Below are 19,780 nucleotides of genomic sequence, written 5' to 3'. Positions count from 1 at the left end.
TTAAAGTCCAAGAACTGGTGCCAGGCCGCCTGCTTCACCTCGCCGTGGGTCAGGACGGCGTACCAATGCGCTTTGTCAGTGTGTACGCCCCTGAGCCTGGCCCGGTGCAGGCGTGCCTGTTCCGAGCGGTGTCTGCACTGCTGGGGTCGATAGATAAGAGCGCGGGGGGTGATTTTAACTGCACCCTCGAGGAGAGGGATCGCACCAGTCCCCAGAGTAGCTGAACATCTGGAAGTTACGGGAGTTGGTTGTATCCTCGGACTTGGTTGATACCTGGTGAAGCCGTCACCTTGACTCTGTGCTTTCTTGAGGAGGTACAGAGGGGATGGCTCGCGGATCGATCAACTCTGTGTCTCTAGGATGCACGTCTCCTGGGTGGTGCCCGGCCCCCATGTGGCCGGTTGCGTGCTCGGACCACCAGCGCTGCCCGCCCGGGTGGGATCCGCGTACTGGCACTTCATCAACCGGCTGCTGGAGGACGGCCCGTTCCGGGATTCGTTCCGGCTGTTCTGGAAGTCCTGGCGGGAGGAGCGGGGGAGTTTCCCGTCTCTGCGGCTCTCGAGGGATGTGGTCAAAGGTCACATCTGACTGTTCTGCCAGGAATGTGTCCGTGGGTCGACCAGGCGGCGGATGTCCGGGATCGACCGGCTCGAGAAGGAGCTGATTGACTTGGAATCCCGGCTCGGACCGACCGAGGGGGACCAGCCCCTCTGGGATGAGGACCAGCGGAGGAAGGAGGCGCTGAGGCACCTGCAGCTGGAGAGGTCCCGAGGCGCTCACATCAGGCTTTTCTGCCAAGAATCTGCGTGCGGCTCCATGTCCGGGATCGATCGGCTTGAGAAGGAGCTAGTCGACCTGGAGTCAGGCCGGGAGCCGGCCGATAGGGACCAGTCCCTCTGGGATGAGGACCAGTGGAGGAAGGAAGCGCTGAGGCACCTGCAGCTGGAGATCTGAACCACGCCTCGCCCTTCTACGCTCTCTAGGCGGGAGGGATGTCCGCAGGGAGATAGTGGAGCTGCTGGCAGAGGATGGCTTCTCCGTCACTGATCTGGTGAGAATGATTACGGAAACCCATTCCTTTTACGAGGCTCTATTCTTGCCGACCCGTGCATTGAGGATGCTCGCAGGGTTCTGTGGGAGGACTTGCCGAGGGTCAGCCCGGGAGTTACTGAGGGGCTTGATGCACTGTCGTCTTTGGTCGAGCTGACCAGTTGTGGTGATATCACGTGTAAAAACGGGATTGGAGAGAGTACTGAGCCTGTGCAGAAATGATAGTATGATCGAGAACATGGTACCGTAAGAAACTTGCTTTGGTTGTTGCTGTAAATAAAAGTTCTATGTCTTCCAGAATATGATTCTTTATCGGTACGTATAAATATAAAGAACACAACACCAGTGCCCTCAGTCAGCTGTAGAGAGGCAAGTCCCGGGGACTGGATGGTTGACCGTTGAATTTCTCTGGGCCTTCTGGATGTCCTCGGGGTTGATTATTCAAGGGTATTGGGGGAAAGCATGGTGCCAGGTAGGATGCCACTCGCTTGGTGCAGGGCAGTTGTAGCCCTGTTGCCACAGAAGGGAGATCTCTATTGCCTGAGGAATTGGCACCCAGTATCTCTCCTCAGTGTGTAGTACAAGATCTTTGCCCGGACAATGGCCGATTGTCTGGGCTCCGTGCTGGCCCAAGTAGTCCACCTTGATCAGTCCTGCACAGTCCCAGAATGGTCGATCCAGGACAATATCCAGCTTGTCCGGGATCTGATTTACTTGTGCCAGAAGGCTGGTCTGTCAGTCACCTTTCTCCCTTGACCAAGAGAAGGCTTTTGATAGAGTAACCACGTAACCCGGGGACTGGCCCTTTGGTGATGCCATGTTGATCTGAACCTTCTGCCTGAGTATAACCCGTACCCCTCCAGTCACTGTCTGGGAGGCAGCCAGTGTAATGCTGTACAGCGCCAGCAATTAGGGTTCAATTCCTGCCAGTCTGTAAGCAGTTTGTATGTTCTCCCCGTGGGAGAACGAGGGACTCTGCGAGTGTTTGGGCTCAGGCCGCATTTTTTGGCCCACGTCCAACTGTTGTACACGGCTGCAGAGTCCCTTGTTAAAGCTAATGAGTCCTTGACGGCACCCTTGTGCTTTGGGAGGGGGATGCGTCAGAGGTGCCCCATCAGGGCAGTTGTACTCTGTTTGCGTGGAGTCTTTCCTGTGCCTTCTCCATAAGAGGTTAACGGGTCTGGTTCTACATGAACCAGACATGGAGGTCGTCCTTTCGACTTACGCCGATGACAGTTACCGACCCTGTTAACTTGCAGAAACTACCAGCAGGTCTTCCCAGCTGTGTCCTCTGTGAGGGTCAACTGGGAGGGGAGCATGGGCCTCTTGGTGGGTCAGTGGCAGGTAAGCTCCCTACCGGAGGGGTTGAAATCCTTTGTGTGGAGCGCCACGTACCTCTTCTACTTGGGGGTCTATCTGAGCTCGACGGAGGAGGCCTGGCCGGCAAACTGGCCGGATTTGGAGACAAAGATCTCTGCCTGTCTGGGGTGCTGGTCAGACCTCCTTTGTGCGATCTTGTACCAGGAAAGGGCTTTAGATACAAATCAGTTTGTCGCCTCAGTGATATGTACTGGCTGATTACTTCAGTCCCGCCCAGTGCTTTTGTCTCCGGGGCCCAGAAGATGCAGGTGGACTTCTTCTGGGGCAACAGGAGGCATTGGTCCCGAGACTTCCGATCGCGGAGGGCGGCTAGTCCTTGGTGTGCGCGTGCACGCAGCTGACGGCTCTCTGCCTCAGGAACCTGCAGCGATACCTGTATAACGACCACCCTCCGAGGAGGCGCGCACCTTCTCTGCTGGGGACGCTGCCTGCAGGAGGACAAACGACTTCCAGCAGACAGCATCAGCCATGCCACTTTGAGGAAACTGCACTGGCCTTATCGAGAACTGTTGAGGGTCTGGGGTCTGGTCTCATCCAGACAGGGTGCTCCTGCGTGGGTGAGGGACAGTGCTCCAGCTGTGGGGGAACTCGTCCCCATCCCATCACGGTGGGCATCAGGGGAGCTCGGGGAAGTGGAGGGTTTCTGGCTGCGCCCACACTGTAGCAGAATTTCAGTGGAGTAGGGGAAATGACAGTGGTATGAGAGAGGAGCTGCTGATAGCAGAGCAGCAATGGTTTGAAGTTCAGGGACAAATGAGGAAGGTGCAGGACATGTGTATTCCAAAATCAAAGAAATACTCAAATGGCAAAATAGTACAACCATGGCTGACAAGGGAAGTCAAAGCTAATGTAAAAACAAAGGAGATGGCATACAACAAAGCAAAAAATTAGTGGGAAGACAGAGGATTGGGAAGCTTTTAAAAACCTCCAGAGAGCAACTAAAAGAATCATTAGGAAGGAAAAGATGAAACATGAAAGCAAGCTAGCAAACAATATCAACAAGTGGATAGTAAAAGCTTTTTAAAGTATGTAAGAAATAAAAGAAAGATGAGAGTGGACATAGGACCACTAGAAAATGAGGCCAGAGATATGAATGGGGGACAAGGTTATGGCAGAGGGTCTTCACTGTGCAAGACACTAGCAGTGTGCCTGATGTTGTAGTGTGTGAAGGAGGAGAAGTGGGTGCAGTTACTGTCACAAGGGAGAAGGTGATCAAAAAGCTGAAACACCTAAGGGTACAGAAGTCACCGGGACCGGATGAACTGCGCTAGGGTTCTCTGGTTGGCTGCCAGTGACTAGCGGCGTTCTACAGGGGTCGGTGTTGGGACAGTGTCTTTTTATGCTATATATAAATGATGGAATAGATGGCTTTGTTGCCAAGTTTGCAGATGATGCGAAGATTGGTGGAGGGGCAGTTAGTGTTGAGGAAACAGGTAGGCTGCAGAAGGATTTGGACAGATTCGGAGAATGGGCAAGAAAGTAGCAAGGAGACCACATGGGAGAGGGTCCCGCACATTGTGAGCCATTTCGCGGGGTTGCCCACCTTGCAGTTCTGTGACGCTCTGAAACGCTTCTTGTATTGACTCCTGTTCACCTCCCATTTCCCCGCCTTCGTCTGCCGAGCGGACTCGCCTTGGCGGTCCGCGTTACCATCTGGCGAGGAGGAGGTCCCCAGTGGAAGTCCCTTTACGCACGGGTGCTTCCCCTGCACTTGGGGCCTGGGGTGGAAGGTGTTGCTTCGGGCAGTCCCCGTACGACAGGTTCCTGAGCAGGTTCACTGACACCCCATCCGTCTGTCCACGCGTACACGGACGGTGAGAGGTTGCAGCCGCTCTGAGTTTCTCAGAGAGCTGCTGCTGAGGTTCTGGCTGCACTTGAGTCCAGCGCTCCTCATATACGGGCACCCAGTTTGCAAGGGGGTGGGGTGTGAGGACGATCTCCTGGTGGGCTTGGTCCTGGGCCTGGCCAAGGGTCTTGGCGGCGGAAAGCTTTGCCAGGGCTGTCCGGCATGCCTGGCTGTCCTTGGAGAGGGAGCATGCAGTTACAACGGGTACAGTGGGGGATTCCTGGGAATGATAGGTCGTCTCAGGGAACTGAGTATATTGTAGATGATAAAAACTGTATTTTGATTTGAATTCACTAACTGTATTGTAAACCCCAACCTCTGTATGTCTTTTGTATTGGAATAATGTTTTGTATGGTAAAAAAAAAAGCAGTGCTGAGGGAGGTGAGGTGCCGAGGGAGCTGAGGTGAGGTGCTGAGAGAGCTGAGGTGAGGTGCGGAGGGAGGTGAGGTGCCGAGGGAGATGAAGTGCTGAGGGAAGACCACCTCATCTTTTTGACCCCTTCAGCTTTCTCCCCTGTCCCTGTCTCTGTCCCTCAGGTGGGCATGGGCAGCCTTTGCCCAGGGAAGGTGCTGGCAGGGAGACAGCGTTGGCAGCTTTCCCTTGTGACACTGAGGGAGTGTGGGCCTGCAGGGTTGATGCTGGGAGACTGGGTGGGGCGATGTCGTCTCTGTTGGAGTGGCCCCATTTCCGCGATTCCTCATGGCTTGCTCTCTCCGCAGAGTGCTTGGCCGTGGCGCTGTACGACTACCGAGGGCAGAGCGACGAGGAGCTGTGCTTCCCGGAGGGAGCGGTGATCCGGGTGCTGCACACCGGGGCGTGCGGAGTTGACGACGGATTCTGGAAGGGGGAGTTCTGCGGACGATCTGGCGTCTTCCCCTCTCTGCTGGTGGAGTTGCTGAGTGAGGGCCGAGCAGATCCTGAACTGGATCCGGAGGCGGTAGGTGCCTCAAATACTCCTGCCCCCTCTGCTCCGTCACCCTCCCCTCTCCTGAGACCCTTCCCCTGCGTCTGTGGCCACTCTGCACTTCACACTGGATCACCTAACGATTTAAATCATCGTCTCCAAACCTCTAGGTAAAACCCTGACCCTTTGCACTGTCTGGGGTGACTGCCCGGTCAGTCTGTGTTCCTGGGTCCTGCCTCCCTCCACCCTTGGTTCATAGTACAGGCACTTTGGCCTCCCGTGTTGTGCCGACATTTTAACCAACTCCAAGAACAATCTAACCCTTCCCTTTTGCATAGCCCTCCATTATCAAGCATGTGGTTAGCTCAGAGACTCTTAAATCTCCCTAATGTGTCTGCCTCAGCCACCAACCCTGGCAGTGCATTCCACACACCCACCACTTTCCGTGTTTAAAAAAAAACCTATGTCTGACATCCCCCCCCCCAGTACTTTCCTCCAATCTCCTTAACATTATGCCCCTTGTATTAGCCATTTCTACCCTGGGAAGAAGTCTCTGTCTGTCCACTCGATCTATGCCTCTTATCATCTTGTACACCTCTATGTAGTCACCTCTCATCCTCACTCACTCCAGAGAGAAAAGCCCTAGCTCACTCATCCTATCATCATAAGACATGCTCTCTAATCCAAGCAGCATCCTGGTAAATTTCTCTAAAGCTTCTACATCCTTCCTACAATGAGGTGATCAGAATTAAACACAATATTCCAAGTGTGGTCTAACCAGGGTCTTATAGAGCAGCAACATTATCTCGCGGTTCTTGAACTCAATCCCCCAACTAATGATAGCCAATACACCACACACATTCTTAACCACTCCATCACGTTGCGCGGTAACTTGCTTCAGGCCCACAGCAGGAGGGGTGTGTTCGGGCCCACAAGCAGGAGGGGTGTGTTTGAGTCCACAAGCAGGAGGGGTGTGTTCGGGCCCACAGCAGGAGGGGTGTGTTCGGGCCCACAGCAGGAGGGGTGTGTTCGGGCCCACAAGCAGGAGGGGTGTGTTCGGGCCCACAAGCAGGAGGGGTGTGTTCGGGCCCACAGCAGGAGGGGTGTGTTCGGGCCCACAGCAGGAGGGGTGTGTTCGGGCCCACAAGCAGGAGGGGTGTGTTTGAGTCCACAAGCAGGAGGGGTGTGTTCGGGCCCACAGCAGGAGGGGTGTGTTCGGGCCCACAGCAGGAGGGGTGTGTTCGGGCCCACAAGCAGGAGGGGTGTGTTCGGGCCCACAAGCAGGAGGGGTGTGTTCGGGCCCACGAGCAGGAGGGGTGTGTTCGGGCCCACGAGCAGGAGGGGTGTGTTCGGGCCCACGAGCAGGAGGGGTGTGTTCGGGCCCACGAGCAGGAGGGGTGTGTTCGGGCCCACGAGCAGGAGGGGTGTGTTCGGGCCCACGAGCAGGAGGGGTGTGTTCGGGGCCACGAGCAGGAGGGGTGTGTTCGGGCCCACGAGCAGGAGGGGTGTGTTCGGGCCCACAAGCAGGAAAGATGTGTTCGGGCCCACAAGCAGGAGGGGTGTGTTTGGGCCCACGAGCAGGAGGGGTGTGTTCGGGCCCACAAGCAGGAGGGGTGTGTTCGGGCCCACAAGCAGGAAAGATGTGTTCGGGCCCACGAGCAGGAGGGATGTGTTCGGGCCCACGAGCAGGAGGGATGTGTTCGGGCCCACGAGCAGGAGGGGTGTGTTCGGGCCCACGAGCAGGAGGGGTGTGTTCGGGCCCACAAGCAGGAGGGGTGTTCACTTTGAACCAAATTGCACCCTCTAAGTGTCACCTTCCCTGATTTCTTTCCTCAGGACCCCAGCCTCCTGTTTCCTCCTCCGTTCTCGCCTCCTGCCCCGGACTTCTCTTTGCCAGGCTTTCACTCTGTGGGACCAGCACAGCAGGAGGAATGCCGTTTATCTCCCAGTAAGCTCAGCTAGTGCCTTCTCCGACCGCACAAGTCCTGCCGATGGGCTCTTTTCATCCCTTCGAGTACACTCACCTGACACCATTTCTAGAATCAGAATCGGGTTTAATATCACTGGCAGATGTCATGAAGTTTGTTGTCTTTATGGCAACAGTACGTTGCAACATAATAATAGAGAAAAAAATCTGAATTACCGTAAATATATTATGTGTGTGTGCATATACATACACACACCCCCTTTAAGATGACACATCAAATCATCGCTGGTGCAGCCAATTGGCTTTAAAATTCACATAATTATTTAAATGGAGATCACCAGTGTGCATTTGAGATGTTTCAATCCATTGTAGTAAAAATACTCCTGTATCTGGAAGGTCCAACTGCTGGAGGGTCAGTATCCTGGCAAAAACTACACCATGAAGACAAAAGAACGCTCCAAGCAACTCCAGGAAAAGGTTATTGAAAAGCACAAGTCAGGAGATGGATACAAGAACATTTCCAAGTCACTGAATATCCCCTGGAGTACAGTTAAGTCACTCATCAAGAAATGGAAAGAATATAGCACAGCTGTAAATCTGCCCAGAGCAGGCCGTCCTCAAAAACTGAGTGACTGTGTAAGAAGGGGACTAGTGAGGGAGGCCACCAAGAGACCTATGACAACTCTGGAGGAGTTACAAGCTTCAGTGGCTGAGATGGGAGAGACTGTGATGCCCAGGTGCTTCACCAGTCACAGCTTTATGGGAGAGTGGCAAAGAGAAAGCCACTGACATGAAATCTCAGCTAGAATTTGCCAGAAGGCATGTGGGAGACTCTGAAGTCAGCTGGAAGGAAGTTCTATGTTCTGACAAAACCAAAATTGAGCTTTTTGGCCATTAGACGAGACATTATGTTTGGTGCAAACCAAACACCGCACATCATCAAAATCACACCATCCCTACTGTGACGCATGGTGGTGGCTGCATCATGCTGTGGGGATGCCTCACTACAGCAGGCCCTGGGAGGCTTGTGAAGGTAGAGGGTAAAATGAATGCAGCAAAATACAGGGAAATCCTGGAGGAAAACCTGATGTGGTCTGCAACAGAACTGTGACTTAGGAGAAGATCTGTTTTCCAGCAAGACAATGACCCCAAGCAAAAAGCCAAAGCTACACAGGAATGGCTTAAAAACAACAAAGTTAATGTCCTGGAGTGGCCAAGTCAGAGTCCAGATCTCAATCCAACTGAGAATTTGTGGCTGGACTTGAAAAGGGCTGTTCACTCACGATCCCCATGCAATCTGACAGAGCTTGAGCAGTTTTGTAAAGAAGAATGGGAAAAAACTAGTGTCCAGATGTGCAAAGCTGATGGAGACCTATCCACACAGACTCAAGGCTGTAATTGCTGCCAATGGTGCATCCACTAAATACTGACTTGAAGGGGGTGAATACTTATGCAATCAATTATTTTGTGTTTAATAATTACATCAGGTCACTGGTCTGAGTGCTACTGGTACCACGTAACCCAGTACTATCCGTCGCATGGTCGGGTGGTCGGCGACTAAACCGTCTCCCCCACCAGGCTTGCCTGCTGAGGAGGGTGGCTGGACACCCTGCAGGATGAAAAACAAGACCTGTCAAAGGGCGGATGAACCCTCTCGTTGGGTCAACGGCCATCTAGCAAACACGTGCCGCGAAGCACGGAAAGGGCATCCCCTGCATCGAAACTTGGTCTGGCCATTCACTGCAACAGAACTTCCCCCAGCCGCCTTGGACCCCACCATGCTGCTGGATCCGGGAGGGGATGTCGAGAGGGTGGGTCAGGACCTCTGCGACTCCCTGCTCACCTAAAATCCACTCACGCACACGCTGTTCCTTTCTGAAGAGTGGGGTACCATCCCACTAACTGACTGAAAAGAACCATCATCATCCTATGGGATGGATGAATGGAGAGAGAGAGTTTAATAATTGTAATTAATTTAGATCACTTTGTAGAAATCTGTTTTCACCTTGACACAAAAGTCTTTTTCTGTTGATCAGTGTCAAAAAAGCCAAATTAAATCTACTGTGATTCAATGTTGTAAAACAACAAGACATGAAAACTTCTGGGGGGGGGGGGAATACTTTTTATAGGCACTGTACACTAAATAAATTAAGTAGTGCAAAAAATAAAACTTTAAAAAAAAAGTGAGGATAGTTCACTGTCCGTTCAGGATTCTGATTTTGCCGGGGAAGAAACTGTCTTGAATTGTTGAGTGTGTGTCTTCAGGCTCCTGTACCTCCTAGCAATGAGAACAGGGCTTGTCCTGGGTGATTAGATAGTTAATGATGGGCACCATCTCTCTGAGGCATCACTGTCCTCGATGCTGGGGAGGCCAGTGCCCATGATGGAGCTGACTGAGTTTACAAGTTTCTGCAGCTTCCCTTGATCCTGTGCGGTGCACCCCCCCCCCCCACCGCCTGCCCCTTCCAAACCGCACAGTGATGCACAGTCAGAAGGCTGTCCATGGTACTTCTGTAGAAATGTGAGAGTCTTTGATGTCCTCAAACTCCCAATGAAACACGGCTGCTGTCAGCCGTCCTTGATATGTTGGGCCCAGGACAGACCCACAGAGGTGTTGAGGATGCAGGTGTTGGTGTTTTGTGGCTATAGTACATTCCAATACATAAAAATAATTTAAAAAACTATAACTTACAACAAGAAGCATATCTGCTGTATGTAAATTACATTAAATAGTCCAAAAAGAGAGCGAAGTGTTGATGGGCTCATTGTCGAGTCAGGAATCTGGTGGCAGAGGGGAAGAGACGTTGAATGTGTGCCTTCGGGCTCCTGTACCTTTCCCAGGAACTTTGAGTTTATTGTACTTGGTTTAGTTGGAGATGTGACACAGTATCAGATCCTTCAGTGGACCCAGCGAGTCTGCGCCACCCAATGAGCCTCTCACATCTGTGGAATGTGACCAACCAGCCAGAGTGTTTGGACTGTGGGAGGAAACTGGAGCACCTGGAGGAAACCCACACGATGACAGAGAGAACGTACAGACAATGTATGGAATTGAACCCGGTTCTGGCACTGTCGTGGCGGGACTGCAGAGGTGATGACTCCGGGGTGGTGGGGGGAGGAGGGTCAGGGTCTGAACTTTCAGACAACTCCACTCACCCCATCGCTGAACCTATGCATTCCCTTAGAAGGACTCTTCATCTCATGTTCTTGATATTTATTGCTTATTTATTGTTCTTATTTATTTTTTCTTTTGTATTTGTACTGTTGTCTTTTGCAGTATTGGTTGTCTGTCTCCATATTGTGTGGAGTTTTCCATTGATTCTATTGTGTTTCTTTGTATTTAATGTGAATGCCTGCAAGAAAATGAATCTCAGGGTTGTACGTGGTGACATTTATGTACTTTGATAATAAATTTACCTTGCCCTTGTGACTTTGAAATCCTGACCAGCTGGGTTTGTCCAGTGGTCTTGGCCGGCCTTGTCTGGGGGTTGGGCCAGGGCTGGGGCTGTCTGGGGATCTGTGGTCGGCCGCACAGACTGGGAGCCTCCCCTGGTGTTTGTGACGTGATTTTTATCGTTTCCATGCAGATCCCGGGGATCAGAGGGACACCACGCACAGTGGGGATCCTGGCAGTGGGACTCCAACTGGACAATTGACACCGGTAAGAGCAGCTTCCTGACGGTAACGTGTTTGGGTGGGTGGGTAGTCGGCCCCCAGTCCCAATGGGACAGTCTCGATCTGTGAGCTGAGCCCCGCCCCACTCTGCCCCTCCCTCTTGCCCCTCTCCCTCCCTCTTGCCCCTCTTCCTCCTCCCCCCTTGCCCTTCCTCCTCCCCTCACCCCCTTCCTCCTCCCCTCACCCCCTTCCTCCTCACCCCCTCACCCCCTTCCTCCTCACCCCCTTCCTCCTCACCCCCTCGCCCCTCTTCCTCCTCCCCCCTTGCCCCTCTTCCTCCTCCCCTCCCTCTTGCCCCTCTTCCTCCTCCCCTTCCCTCTTGCCCCACGCTGCTCCTACAGAGGACAGCTTTGCCCTCGGTGAAAGTCCCAGAAGCACAGACGGTGTTGGAGTGATTTGGAGTGAGGCTGAGGGACTTTGTGCTGGAGAGGTTTGGGGTGGTTGTGGGGGTGGGATTGGCTCAGGGTGGCTCTGTCCCATTTGTGAGCTCCCTTCAGTCGAATATCCAGCTCATGTCTCACTGTCTTAACAGACAATAGATGCAGGAGTAGGCCATTCGGCCCTTTGAGCCAGCACCGCCATTCACTGTGGTCATGGCTGATCGTCCACAATCAGTACCCCGTTCCCGCCTTCTCCCCATATCCCTTCACTCTGCTATCTTTAACAGCTCTATCTAACTCTTTTTTGAAAGCATCCAGAGAATTGGCCTCCATTGCCTTCTGAGGCAGAGCATTCCACAGATCCACAAAACTCTGGGTGAAAAAGTTTTTCCTCAACTCTGTTCTAAATGGCCTACCCCTTATTCTTAAACTGTGGCCTCTGGTTCTGGACTCCCCCAACATCGGGAACATGTTTCCTGCCTCCAGCGTGTCCAATCCCTTAATAATCTTATATGTTTCAATCAGATCCCCTTTCATCCTTCTAAATTCCAGTGTATACAAGCCCAGTCACTCCAATCTTTCAACATATGACAGTCCCGCCATCCCAGGAATTAACCTTGTGAACCTATGCTGTACTCCCTCAATAGCAAGAATGTCCTTCCTCAAATTTGGAGACCAAAACTGCACACAGTACTCCAGGTGGGGTCTCACCAGGGCCCTGTACAACTGCAGAAGGACCTCTTTGCTCCTATACTCAACTCCCCTTGTTATGAAGGCCAACATGCCATTAGCTTTCTTCACTGCCTGCTGTACCTGCATGCTTACTTTCAGTGACTGATGAACAAGGACACCTAGATCTCGTTGTACTTCCCCTTTTCCTAACCTGACACCATTCAGACAGTAATCTGCCTTCCTGTTCTTGCCACCAAAGTGGAAAACCTCACATTTATCCACATTGTCTTGAGCCAGTGGAAAGGATGCAGCAGTGTCAATAAGACCATAAGATACAGGAGCAGAATCAGGTCATTTGGCCCATCGTCTGCTCTGCTATCCCATCATGGCTGATCCATCTTCCTCTCAGCCCCAATCTCCTGCCTTCTCCCCGGTGCCCTGACCAATCAAGAATCTATCAACCTCTGCCTTAAATATACATAAAGACTTTGCCTCCACGGCTTCCTGTGGCAATGAATTCCACTCTCTGCTAAAGGAAATTCTTCCTCATCTCCTTTCTCAAAGGACGCCCCTCTTGTCTGAGTCTGTGTCCTCTAGTCTTAGATTATCCCACCATAGTAAACATCCTCTCCACATCCACCCTATCAAGGCCTTTCACCATTCGATAGGTTTCAATAAGGTGACCCCTCATGCTTCTGAATTCCAGTGAATACAGGCCCAGAGTCAGACACTCTTCATATGACAAGCCATTCAATCCTGGAATCATTTTCATGATCCTTCTTTGAACCCTCTCCAGTATCAGCACATCCTTTCATATAGAACATAGAACAGTACAGCACAGTACAGGCCCTTTGGCCCACGATGTTGTGCTGACCCTCAAACCCTGCCTCCCATATAACCCCCCACCTTAAATTCCTCCATATACCTGTCTAGTAGTCTCTTAAACTTCACTAGTGTATCTGCCTCCACCACTGACTCAGGCAGTGTATTCCACGCACCAACCACCCTCTGAGTAAAAAACCTTCTTCTAATATCCCCCTTGAACTTCCCACCCCTTACCTTAAAGCCATACCCTCTTGTATTGAGCAGTGGTGCCCTGGGGAAGAGGCACTGGCTATCCACTCTATCTATTCCTCTTATTATCTTGTACACTTCTATCATGTCTCCTCTCATCCTCCTCTCCAAAGAGTAAAGCCCTAGCTCCCTTGATCTCTGATCATAATGCATATTCTCTAAACCAGGCAGCATCCTGGTAAATCTCCTCTGTACCCTTTCTAATGCTTCCACATCCTTCCTATAGTGAGGTGACCAGAACTGGACACAGTACTCCAAGTGTTTCTAAGGTAAGGGGCCCAAATCTGCTCACAATACACCAAGTGAGGCCTCACCAGTGCTTTATAAAGTCTCAACATCACATTCTTGCTTTTATATTTTAGTTCTCTTGAAATGAATGCTAACATTGCATTTGCCTTCCTCACCACAGACTCAACTTGTATATTAACCTTCAGGGAATCCTGTACAAGGACTCCAAAGTCTCTTTGCACCTCAGATTTTTGAATTTTCTCTCCATTTCGAAAATAGTCTGGGTCAGCGGCAGGAGGAGGGGGGGATTGGGGTGGAGTCAGAAGGTCAGCACTTGGGTGGGGCTCAGGGTTCAGTGCAGTGGCTGCACTGTATGTACTGCGAAGTGCAAGGCGGCCACACTGGATCCAGTGGCAGAGCGCGAAGTAGCTGCACTGTAACCCTTGTTTGCCGCTGGCTTCTGTAATTCCCTGTGCTCTCTCCCTGCAAGGTGCGGGTTCCTCCTCCGGTGCCGTCACCAGTGCCGGGTTCACAGCCAGAGGGCAGTTTCCTAATCTGAACGTCGCCGACTCCATTTCTATCTCCGTCTCCATCCCTCAGGGTCGCTCCCCCTGCATCGGAGGCGGGAGTCTGCCCCGGGAGCGGGACGGTCACACCGGGCAGTGATGGACAGACAACACAGACCGGCCAGGAACACGCACCAGGACGCAGGACTCGGGCTCCCACTCACCCTCCCACTGCCAACCACAACCCCCTCCGCCCTCCCCCCAACCCCGGCATTGGAGAGGCTGCAGAGGACGTTCACCAGAATGAAATGGTTAACGTGAGGAGCGTTTGACGGCTCTGGGGCTGTACTCGCTGGAGTTTAGAAGAATGGAGGGCAATCCCATTGAAATGTTGAAAAGCTTCAATTGGGGGCTGGCTGGCATCAGCGCCAGACTCTGGAATGGAGGTTCCCGGGTTTGAACCCGGCCGGGTCCCACTCCCAAGTACGCTTTCCATCCGCGCTGACTTGAGTGTCGAATTCGCAACTCGACCTTGTAAAATAAAAGGAAAAATGCTGCAAAATGTCTGTGTGAGGGATGGCGTATCACACAGTCTCTCTCTCGCTCCGCGCCTTGTGAAGGCGTGAAAAAGACATCGTCCCACCAACATCGCACACGCACGGACACACGCACGCAGACGCACACGCCAAAAAAAGAGAGAAGCTTCAATTGAGTTGATGTGGAGAGGATGTTCCCTATAGGGAGGGAGTCCAGGACCAGAGGGCACAGCCTCAGAATAAAGGGACGTACATTTAGAACAGAGATGAGGAGGAATTTCTTTCACCAGAGATGGGTAAATCTGTGGAATTCATTGGCATTCTGGCAGACTGGCATTGGGTATATTTAAAGCAGAGGTTGCTAGGTTTTTGTTTGCTTAGGACGTCAGAGGTTACTGGGAGGAAATGGGAATGGTGTTGAGAGGGATGATAAAACAGCCATGATGGAATGGCAGGGCAGATATGGGCTGAATGGCCTCATTCTGCTCCTACATCTTATGGGAACCAGCCAGAGCCGCCCAGTTAACAGAAAGGCCACAGACAGCAGGGTTTGGTGACCTGTGGGAGTGCCCGAGTGTTGGGGACAAGTGTGTGAAGAGTACATAATACAGGGTGACCAAAACTACACAATACTGCAAGTGTGGCCTCACCAGCAACTTGTACAACTGCAACTTAATATTCCAACTCTAGCTCCTAGACTCCGTGTCCTGACTGATGGAGGTCAGCATGCAAAACACCTTTTTCACCTTGGATGCCATTTTCAACAAGCCATGCTTCTAAGTCTCTTGGTTCCATTGCACTCCCTCGTGCCCCACCGTTGGGGCAGCATGTTCACATCGCGGTTAGTAGAACGCTATTACAGTGCCAACGACCCGGGGTTCAATTCCCGTCACTGTCTGTAACACATTCTTCCACTTTCCTCCCACATTCCAAAGACATGGGTTGGTAGGGTAATGAGTCACACGGGTAGCACGATACGAGGAGTATGAGACGAGAGCTACCTTTGCAATGAGCTCTGCACTCAAGATTAAAAAGGCAGAACTTTACAGCAGTTCAGAGTTTGACTACAGCCCATCACTGAGCAGGATTCATTAGAAAGGGCAAATAAAAATGATGCAAGTGTAAGCGGAACAGCCGTTATTGTGAATGGGTCAGTGTTTAGAGTGGCTTTGGCTCATCAGACTTGGGCTAGATCAGGTTCAGGCAAGTTAAAGTATCTGCACCTCATAATTTCATATACCTCTATCAAAATTCCCCTAAATCTTCTACGTTCTAAGGAATACAGCCCTGACCTATTCAACCTTTCCCTATAACTCAGGTCTTCCAGACCCGACAACATCCTTGTAAATTTTCTCTCTACTCTTCCAACCTTGTTTGCATCTTTTCTGCAGGTAGGTGACCAAAACCACACACAATACTCCAAATTAAGCCTCACCAAGTCTTATACAACTTCAACATAACATCCCACCTCCTGTATCAATACTTTAATTTATGAAGGCAAATGTTCCAAAAGCTTTCTTTATGACCCCCATCTACCTGTGACACCACTTTTAATGAATTAAGGACCTGTATTTCCAGATCTCTTTGTTCTACCACATTCCTCAGTGCCTTACCATTCACTGTGTAAGACCTACCCTGGTTGGTCCTACCAAAGTGCAAAACCCCACACTTGTCTGCTTTAAATTCCATCTGTCATTTTTCAGCCCATTTTTCCAGCTGATGCAAGCCATGATAGCCTTCCTCTCTGTCCACTACAGCCCCCAATCTTGGTGTCATCCACAAATTTTCTCATCCAGTTGACCATGTTGTCATCCAGATCATTGATATAGATGACAAACAACAAAGAGCCCAGCACCGATCCCTGCGGCACATCACTAGTCACAGCCCTCCATTCAGAGTGGCATCCCTCTACTACCACTCTCTGGTTTCTCCCACGCAGCCGGTGTTTTGCCTCTGATGTGCTCCAGGATAGTAAACACCTCCTCTGTAATCTGTACAGGGTCCATGAAGTTGATGCTACTTTGCCTCATTTTTTGTCTCATGAGTAAATACAGATGCAAGAAGTCCCCCATCTGGGCTCCACACACGGATTACCATTCTGATCTTTCAGAGGACCAATCCTGTCCCTTGCAATCCTTTTGCTCTTATGATATCCATAAGATCCCTTAGGATTCTCCTTCACTTTGTCTGTGAGAGCAACTTTATGGGGTTGGAAGGTGTTGAATCATTGTGGGTAGAGCTAAGGAATTGCCAAGGCAAAAAGACTCTGATAGAAGTTATATAGAGACCCCCCCCCCCCAAACAGTAGCAAGGATGTGGTCTACAAATTACAATGGGAGATAGAAAATGCATGCCAAAAGGGCAATGTTACAATTGTCATGGGGGATTTCAATATGCAGGTAGATTTGGAAAATCAGGTAGGTGCTGGTTTCCAGGAGGGGGAATTTCTACAATGCCTATGAGATGGCTTTTTAGAGCAGCTTATGGTTGAGCCCACTGGAGCATCAGCTATTCTGGACTGGGTGTCGTGCAATGAACCAGAATTGATTAGAGAGCTTAAGGTAAAAAACCCTTAAGGGCAAGTGATCATAATATGATCAAATTCACCCTGAAATTTGAAAAGGAGAAGCTAATGTCAGGTGTATCAGTATTATAGTGCAGTAAAGGGAATTACAGAGGCATGAGAGAGGAGTTGGCCAGAATTGATTGGAAAAGAACACTGGCAGGGATGATGGCAGAGCAGTAATGGAAGCAATTGAGAAGGCACAGGATATATACATGCCAAAGAGTGGAAAGAATTTTAAAGGAAATATGACAGTACCATGGCTAACAAGAAAAGTCAAAGCCAACATAAAATCCAAAGAGAGGACATATAATAGAGCAAACGTTAGTGAGAAGTTAGAGGATTGGGAAATTTTTAAATACTGACAGAAGGCAACTAAAAAAGTCATTAAGAAGGTAAAGATGGAATATGAAAGTAAGCTAGCCAATAATATAAAGAGGATGCCAGAAGTTTCTTCAGATAAGAGAAGAGAAGTGTAAGTGTAAAAGAAATGAAAGTGGATATCGGACTGCTGGAGAGGTTATAATGGGAGACAGCAAAAGGCCGGGCGAACTGAATAAATATTTTGCATCAGTTTTCACTGTGGAAAACACTAGCAGTATGGTAGAAGTTCGAGAGTGTCAGAGGTCAGAAGTGTGTGAAGTTAACACAACCAGAGAGAAGGTTCTTGGGAAACTAAAAAGTCTGAAGGTAGATCAGTCACCTGGACTAGATGATGTACGCCCCAGAGTTCTGAAAGAGGTAGCTGAAGAGATCGTGTAGACATTAGTAATGATCTTTCAAGAATCACTAGATTCTGGAATGGTTCTAGAAGACTGGAAAATTGCAAATGTCACTCCACTCTTAAAGAAGGGAGCGGGACAGAAGAAAGGAAATATAGGCCAGTTAGTCTGACCTCAGTGGCTGGGAAGATGTGGAGTTGATTGTAAAGGATGTGGTTTGGGGTACTTGAAGGGTCATGATAAAATAGGTCATAATCAGCACGGTTTCCTCAGGGGAAAATCTTGCTTGACAAATCATTTGGAACACTCTGAAGAAATAACAAGCAGGATAGACAAAGGAGAATAGATTGATGTTGTGTACTTGGATTTTCAGAAGGCCTTTGACAAGGTGCCACACATGAGGCTGCTTAACAAACTATGAGCCCATGGTATTACAGGAAAGATTCTAGCATGGGTAAAACAGTGACTGGTTGGTAGGGGGCAAAGAGTGGGAATAAAGGGAGCCTTTTCTAGCTGGCTGCTGGTGACTAGTGGTGTTCTACAGGGATCTGTGTTGGGACTGATTCTTTTTATGTTATACGTCAATGATCTGGATGATAGCTATTTTCTAAATGGAGAGAAAATTCAAAAATCTGAGGTGCAAAGGGACTTGGGAGTCCTTATGCAGGATTCTCTGAAGGAAAATTTGCAGGTTGAGTCTGTGGTGAGGAAGGCAAATGCAATGTTAGCATTCATTTCGAGAGGACTAGAATATAAAAGCAAGGATGTAACGTTGAGACTTTATAAAGCACTAGTGAGGCCTCACTTGGAGTATTGTGGGCAGTTTTGGGCCCCTTATCTAAGAAAGAATGTGCTACATTGGACAGGGTTTGAAGAAGGCTCATGAAAATGATTCTGGTATTGAAGGGCTTGTTGTATGAGGAACATTTGATGGCTCTGGGCCTCTACTTACTGGAATTCAGAAGAATGAAGGGTGACCTCATTGGAACCTATCGAGGCCTGGAGAGAGTGGATCTGGAGAGGATGTTTCCTATTGGGAGAGTTTAAAACCAGTGGATGCAGCCTCAGAATAGAGGGGTGTCCTTTTAGAACAGAGATGAGGGGGAATTTCTTTTGCCAGAGAGTGAAGGCCAAGTCTTTATATATAAGGCAGAGGTTGATAGATTCTTGATTGGGCAGAGCACAAAAAGATACAGGGAAAGTAAGAGACCTGGACTGAGAGGAAAATAGATCAGCCATGATGAAATGGTGGAGCAGACTCGATGGGCCAAATGGCCTCATTCTGCTGCAATATCATCTGGTCTTGACATCTTCAGAAGTTTTCTGATGACTCTGCCGTAGTTGGATGCATCAGCAAGGGAGATGAGGCTGAGTACAGGGCTACAGTAGGAAACTTTGTCACATGGTGTGAGCAGAATTATCTGCAGCTTAATGTGAGAAAGACTAAGGAGCTGGTGGTAGACCTGAGGAGAGCTAAGGTACCGGTGACCCCTGTTTCCATCCAGGGGGTCAGTGTGGACATGGTGAAGGATTACAAATACCTGGGGATACGAATTGACAATAAACTGGACTGGTCAAAGAACACTGAGACTGTTTACAAGAAGGGTCAGAGCCGTCTCTATTTCCTGAGGAGACTGAGGTCCTTTAACATCTGCCAGACGATGCTGAGGATGTTCTACAAGTCTGTGGTGGCCAGTGCTATCACGTTTGCTGTTGTGTGCTGGGGCAGCAGGCTGTGGGTAGCAGACACCAACAGAATTAACAAATTCATCCGTAAGGCCAGTGATGTTGTGGGGATGGAATTGGACTCTCTCACAGTGGTGTCTGAAAAGAGGATGCTGTCCAAGTTGCATGCCATCTTGGACAATGTCTCCCATCCACTACATAATGTACTGGGTGGGCACAGGAGTACATTCAGCTAGAGACTCATTCCACTGAGATGCAACACAGAGCGTCATAGGAAGTCATTCCTGCCTGTGGCCATCAAACTTTACAACTCCTCCCTTGGAGGGTCAGACACCCTGAGCCAATAGACTTGTCCTGGACTTATTTCCTGGCATAATTTACATATTACTATTTAACTATTTATGGTGTTATTACTATTTATTATTTATGGTGCAACTGTAACGAAAACCAATTTCCCCTCGGATCAATAAAGTATGACTATGACTATTAATTGATTTGGCACAACATTGTTCCAGTGCTCTGCTGTTCTATATTCTAAGTCCTGTTCTGGTCTGACTTTCCAGTGATCCTGTACATTTCTCCTTCCATACACACAGTCATTTATTTCAGAGTTACTGCATAATTGTATCCA

The 19,780-nt window shown here is 50.0% G+C and overlaps 1 protein-coding gene across 2 annotated transcripts in view; it reads left to right on the top strand.

Moving 5' to 3' along the window:
* The window catches only part of LOC134349166 (F-BAR and double SH3 domains protein 1-like), a 78,144-nt gene extending 59,062 nt beyond the window's left edge, over positions 1–19,082 (top strand). The window contains exons 17-20 of one of the 2 annotated variants that reach the window (XM_063053092.1): positions 4,996–5,213; positions 7,017–7,128; positions 10,695–10,768; positions 13,737–19,082. In XM_063053092.1, the coding sequence (XP_062909162.1) occupies positions 4,996–5,213; positions 7,017–7,128; positions 10,695–10,768; positions 13,737–13,802 (470 nt within the window). In that variant the 3' untranslated portion in view covers positions 13,803–19,082. Of the gene's footprint in view, positions 1–4,995; positions 5,214–7,016; positions 7,129–10,694; positions 10,769–13,626 lie in introns of both variants that reach the window. The other variant, XM_063053090.1, reaches the window with a different exon arrangement.
* The last annotated feature ends 698 nt before the right edge of the window (positions 19,083–19,780 follow it).

This window comes from Mobula hypostoma, chromosome 7, assembly GCF_963921235.1.
Source record: "Mobula hypostoma chromosome 7, sMobHyp1.1, whole genome shotgun sequence".
NCBI lineage: Eukaryota > Metazoa > Chordata > Chondrichthyes > Myliobatiformes > Myliobatidae > Mobula > Mobula hypostoma.
The sequence above is the reverse complement of the archived record's forward strand: the minus strand, read 5'-3'. Positions and strand labels throughout refer to the sequence as shown.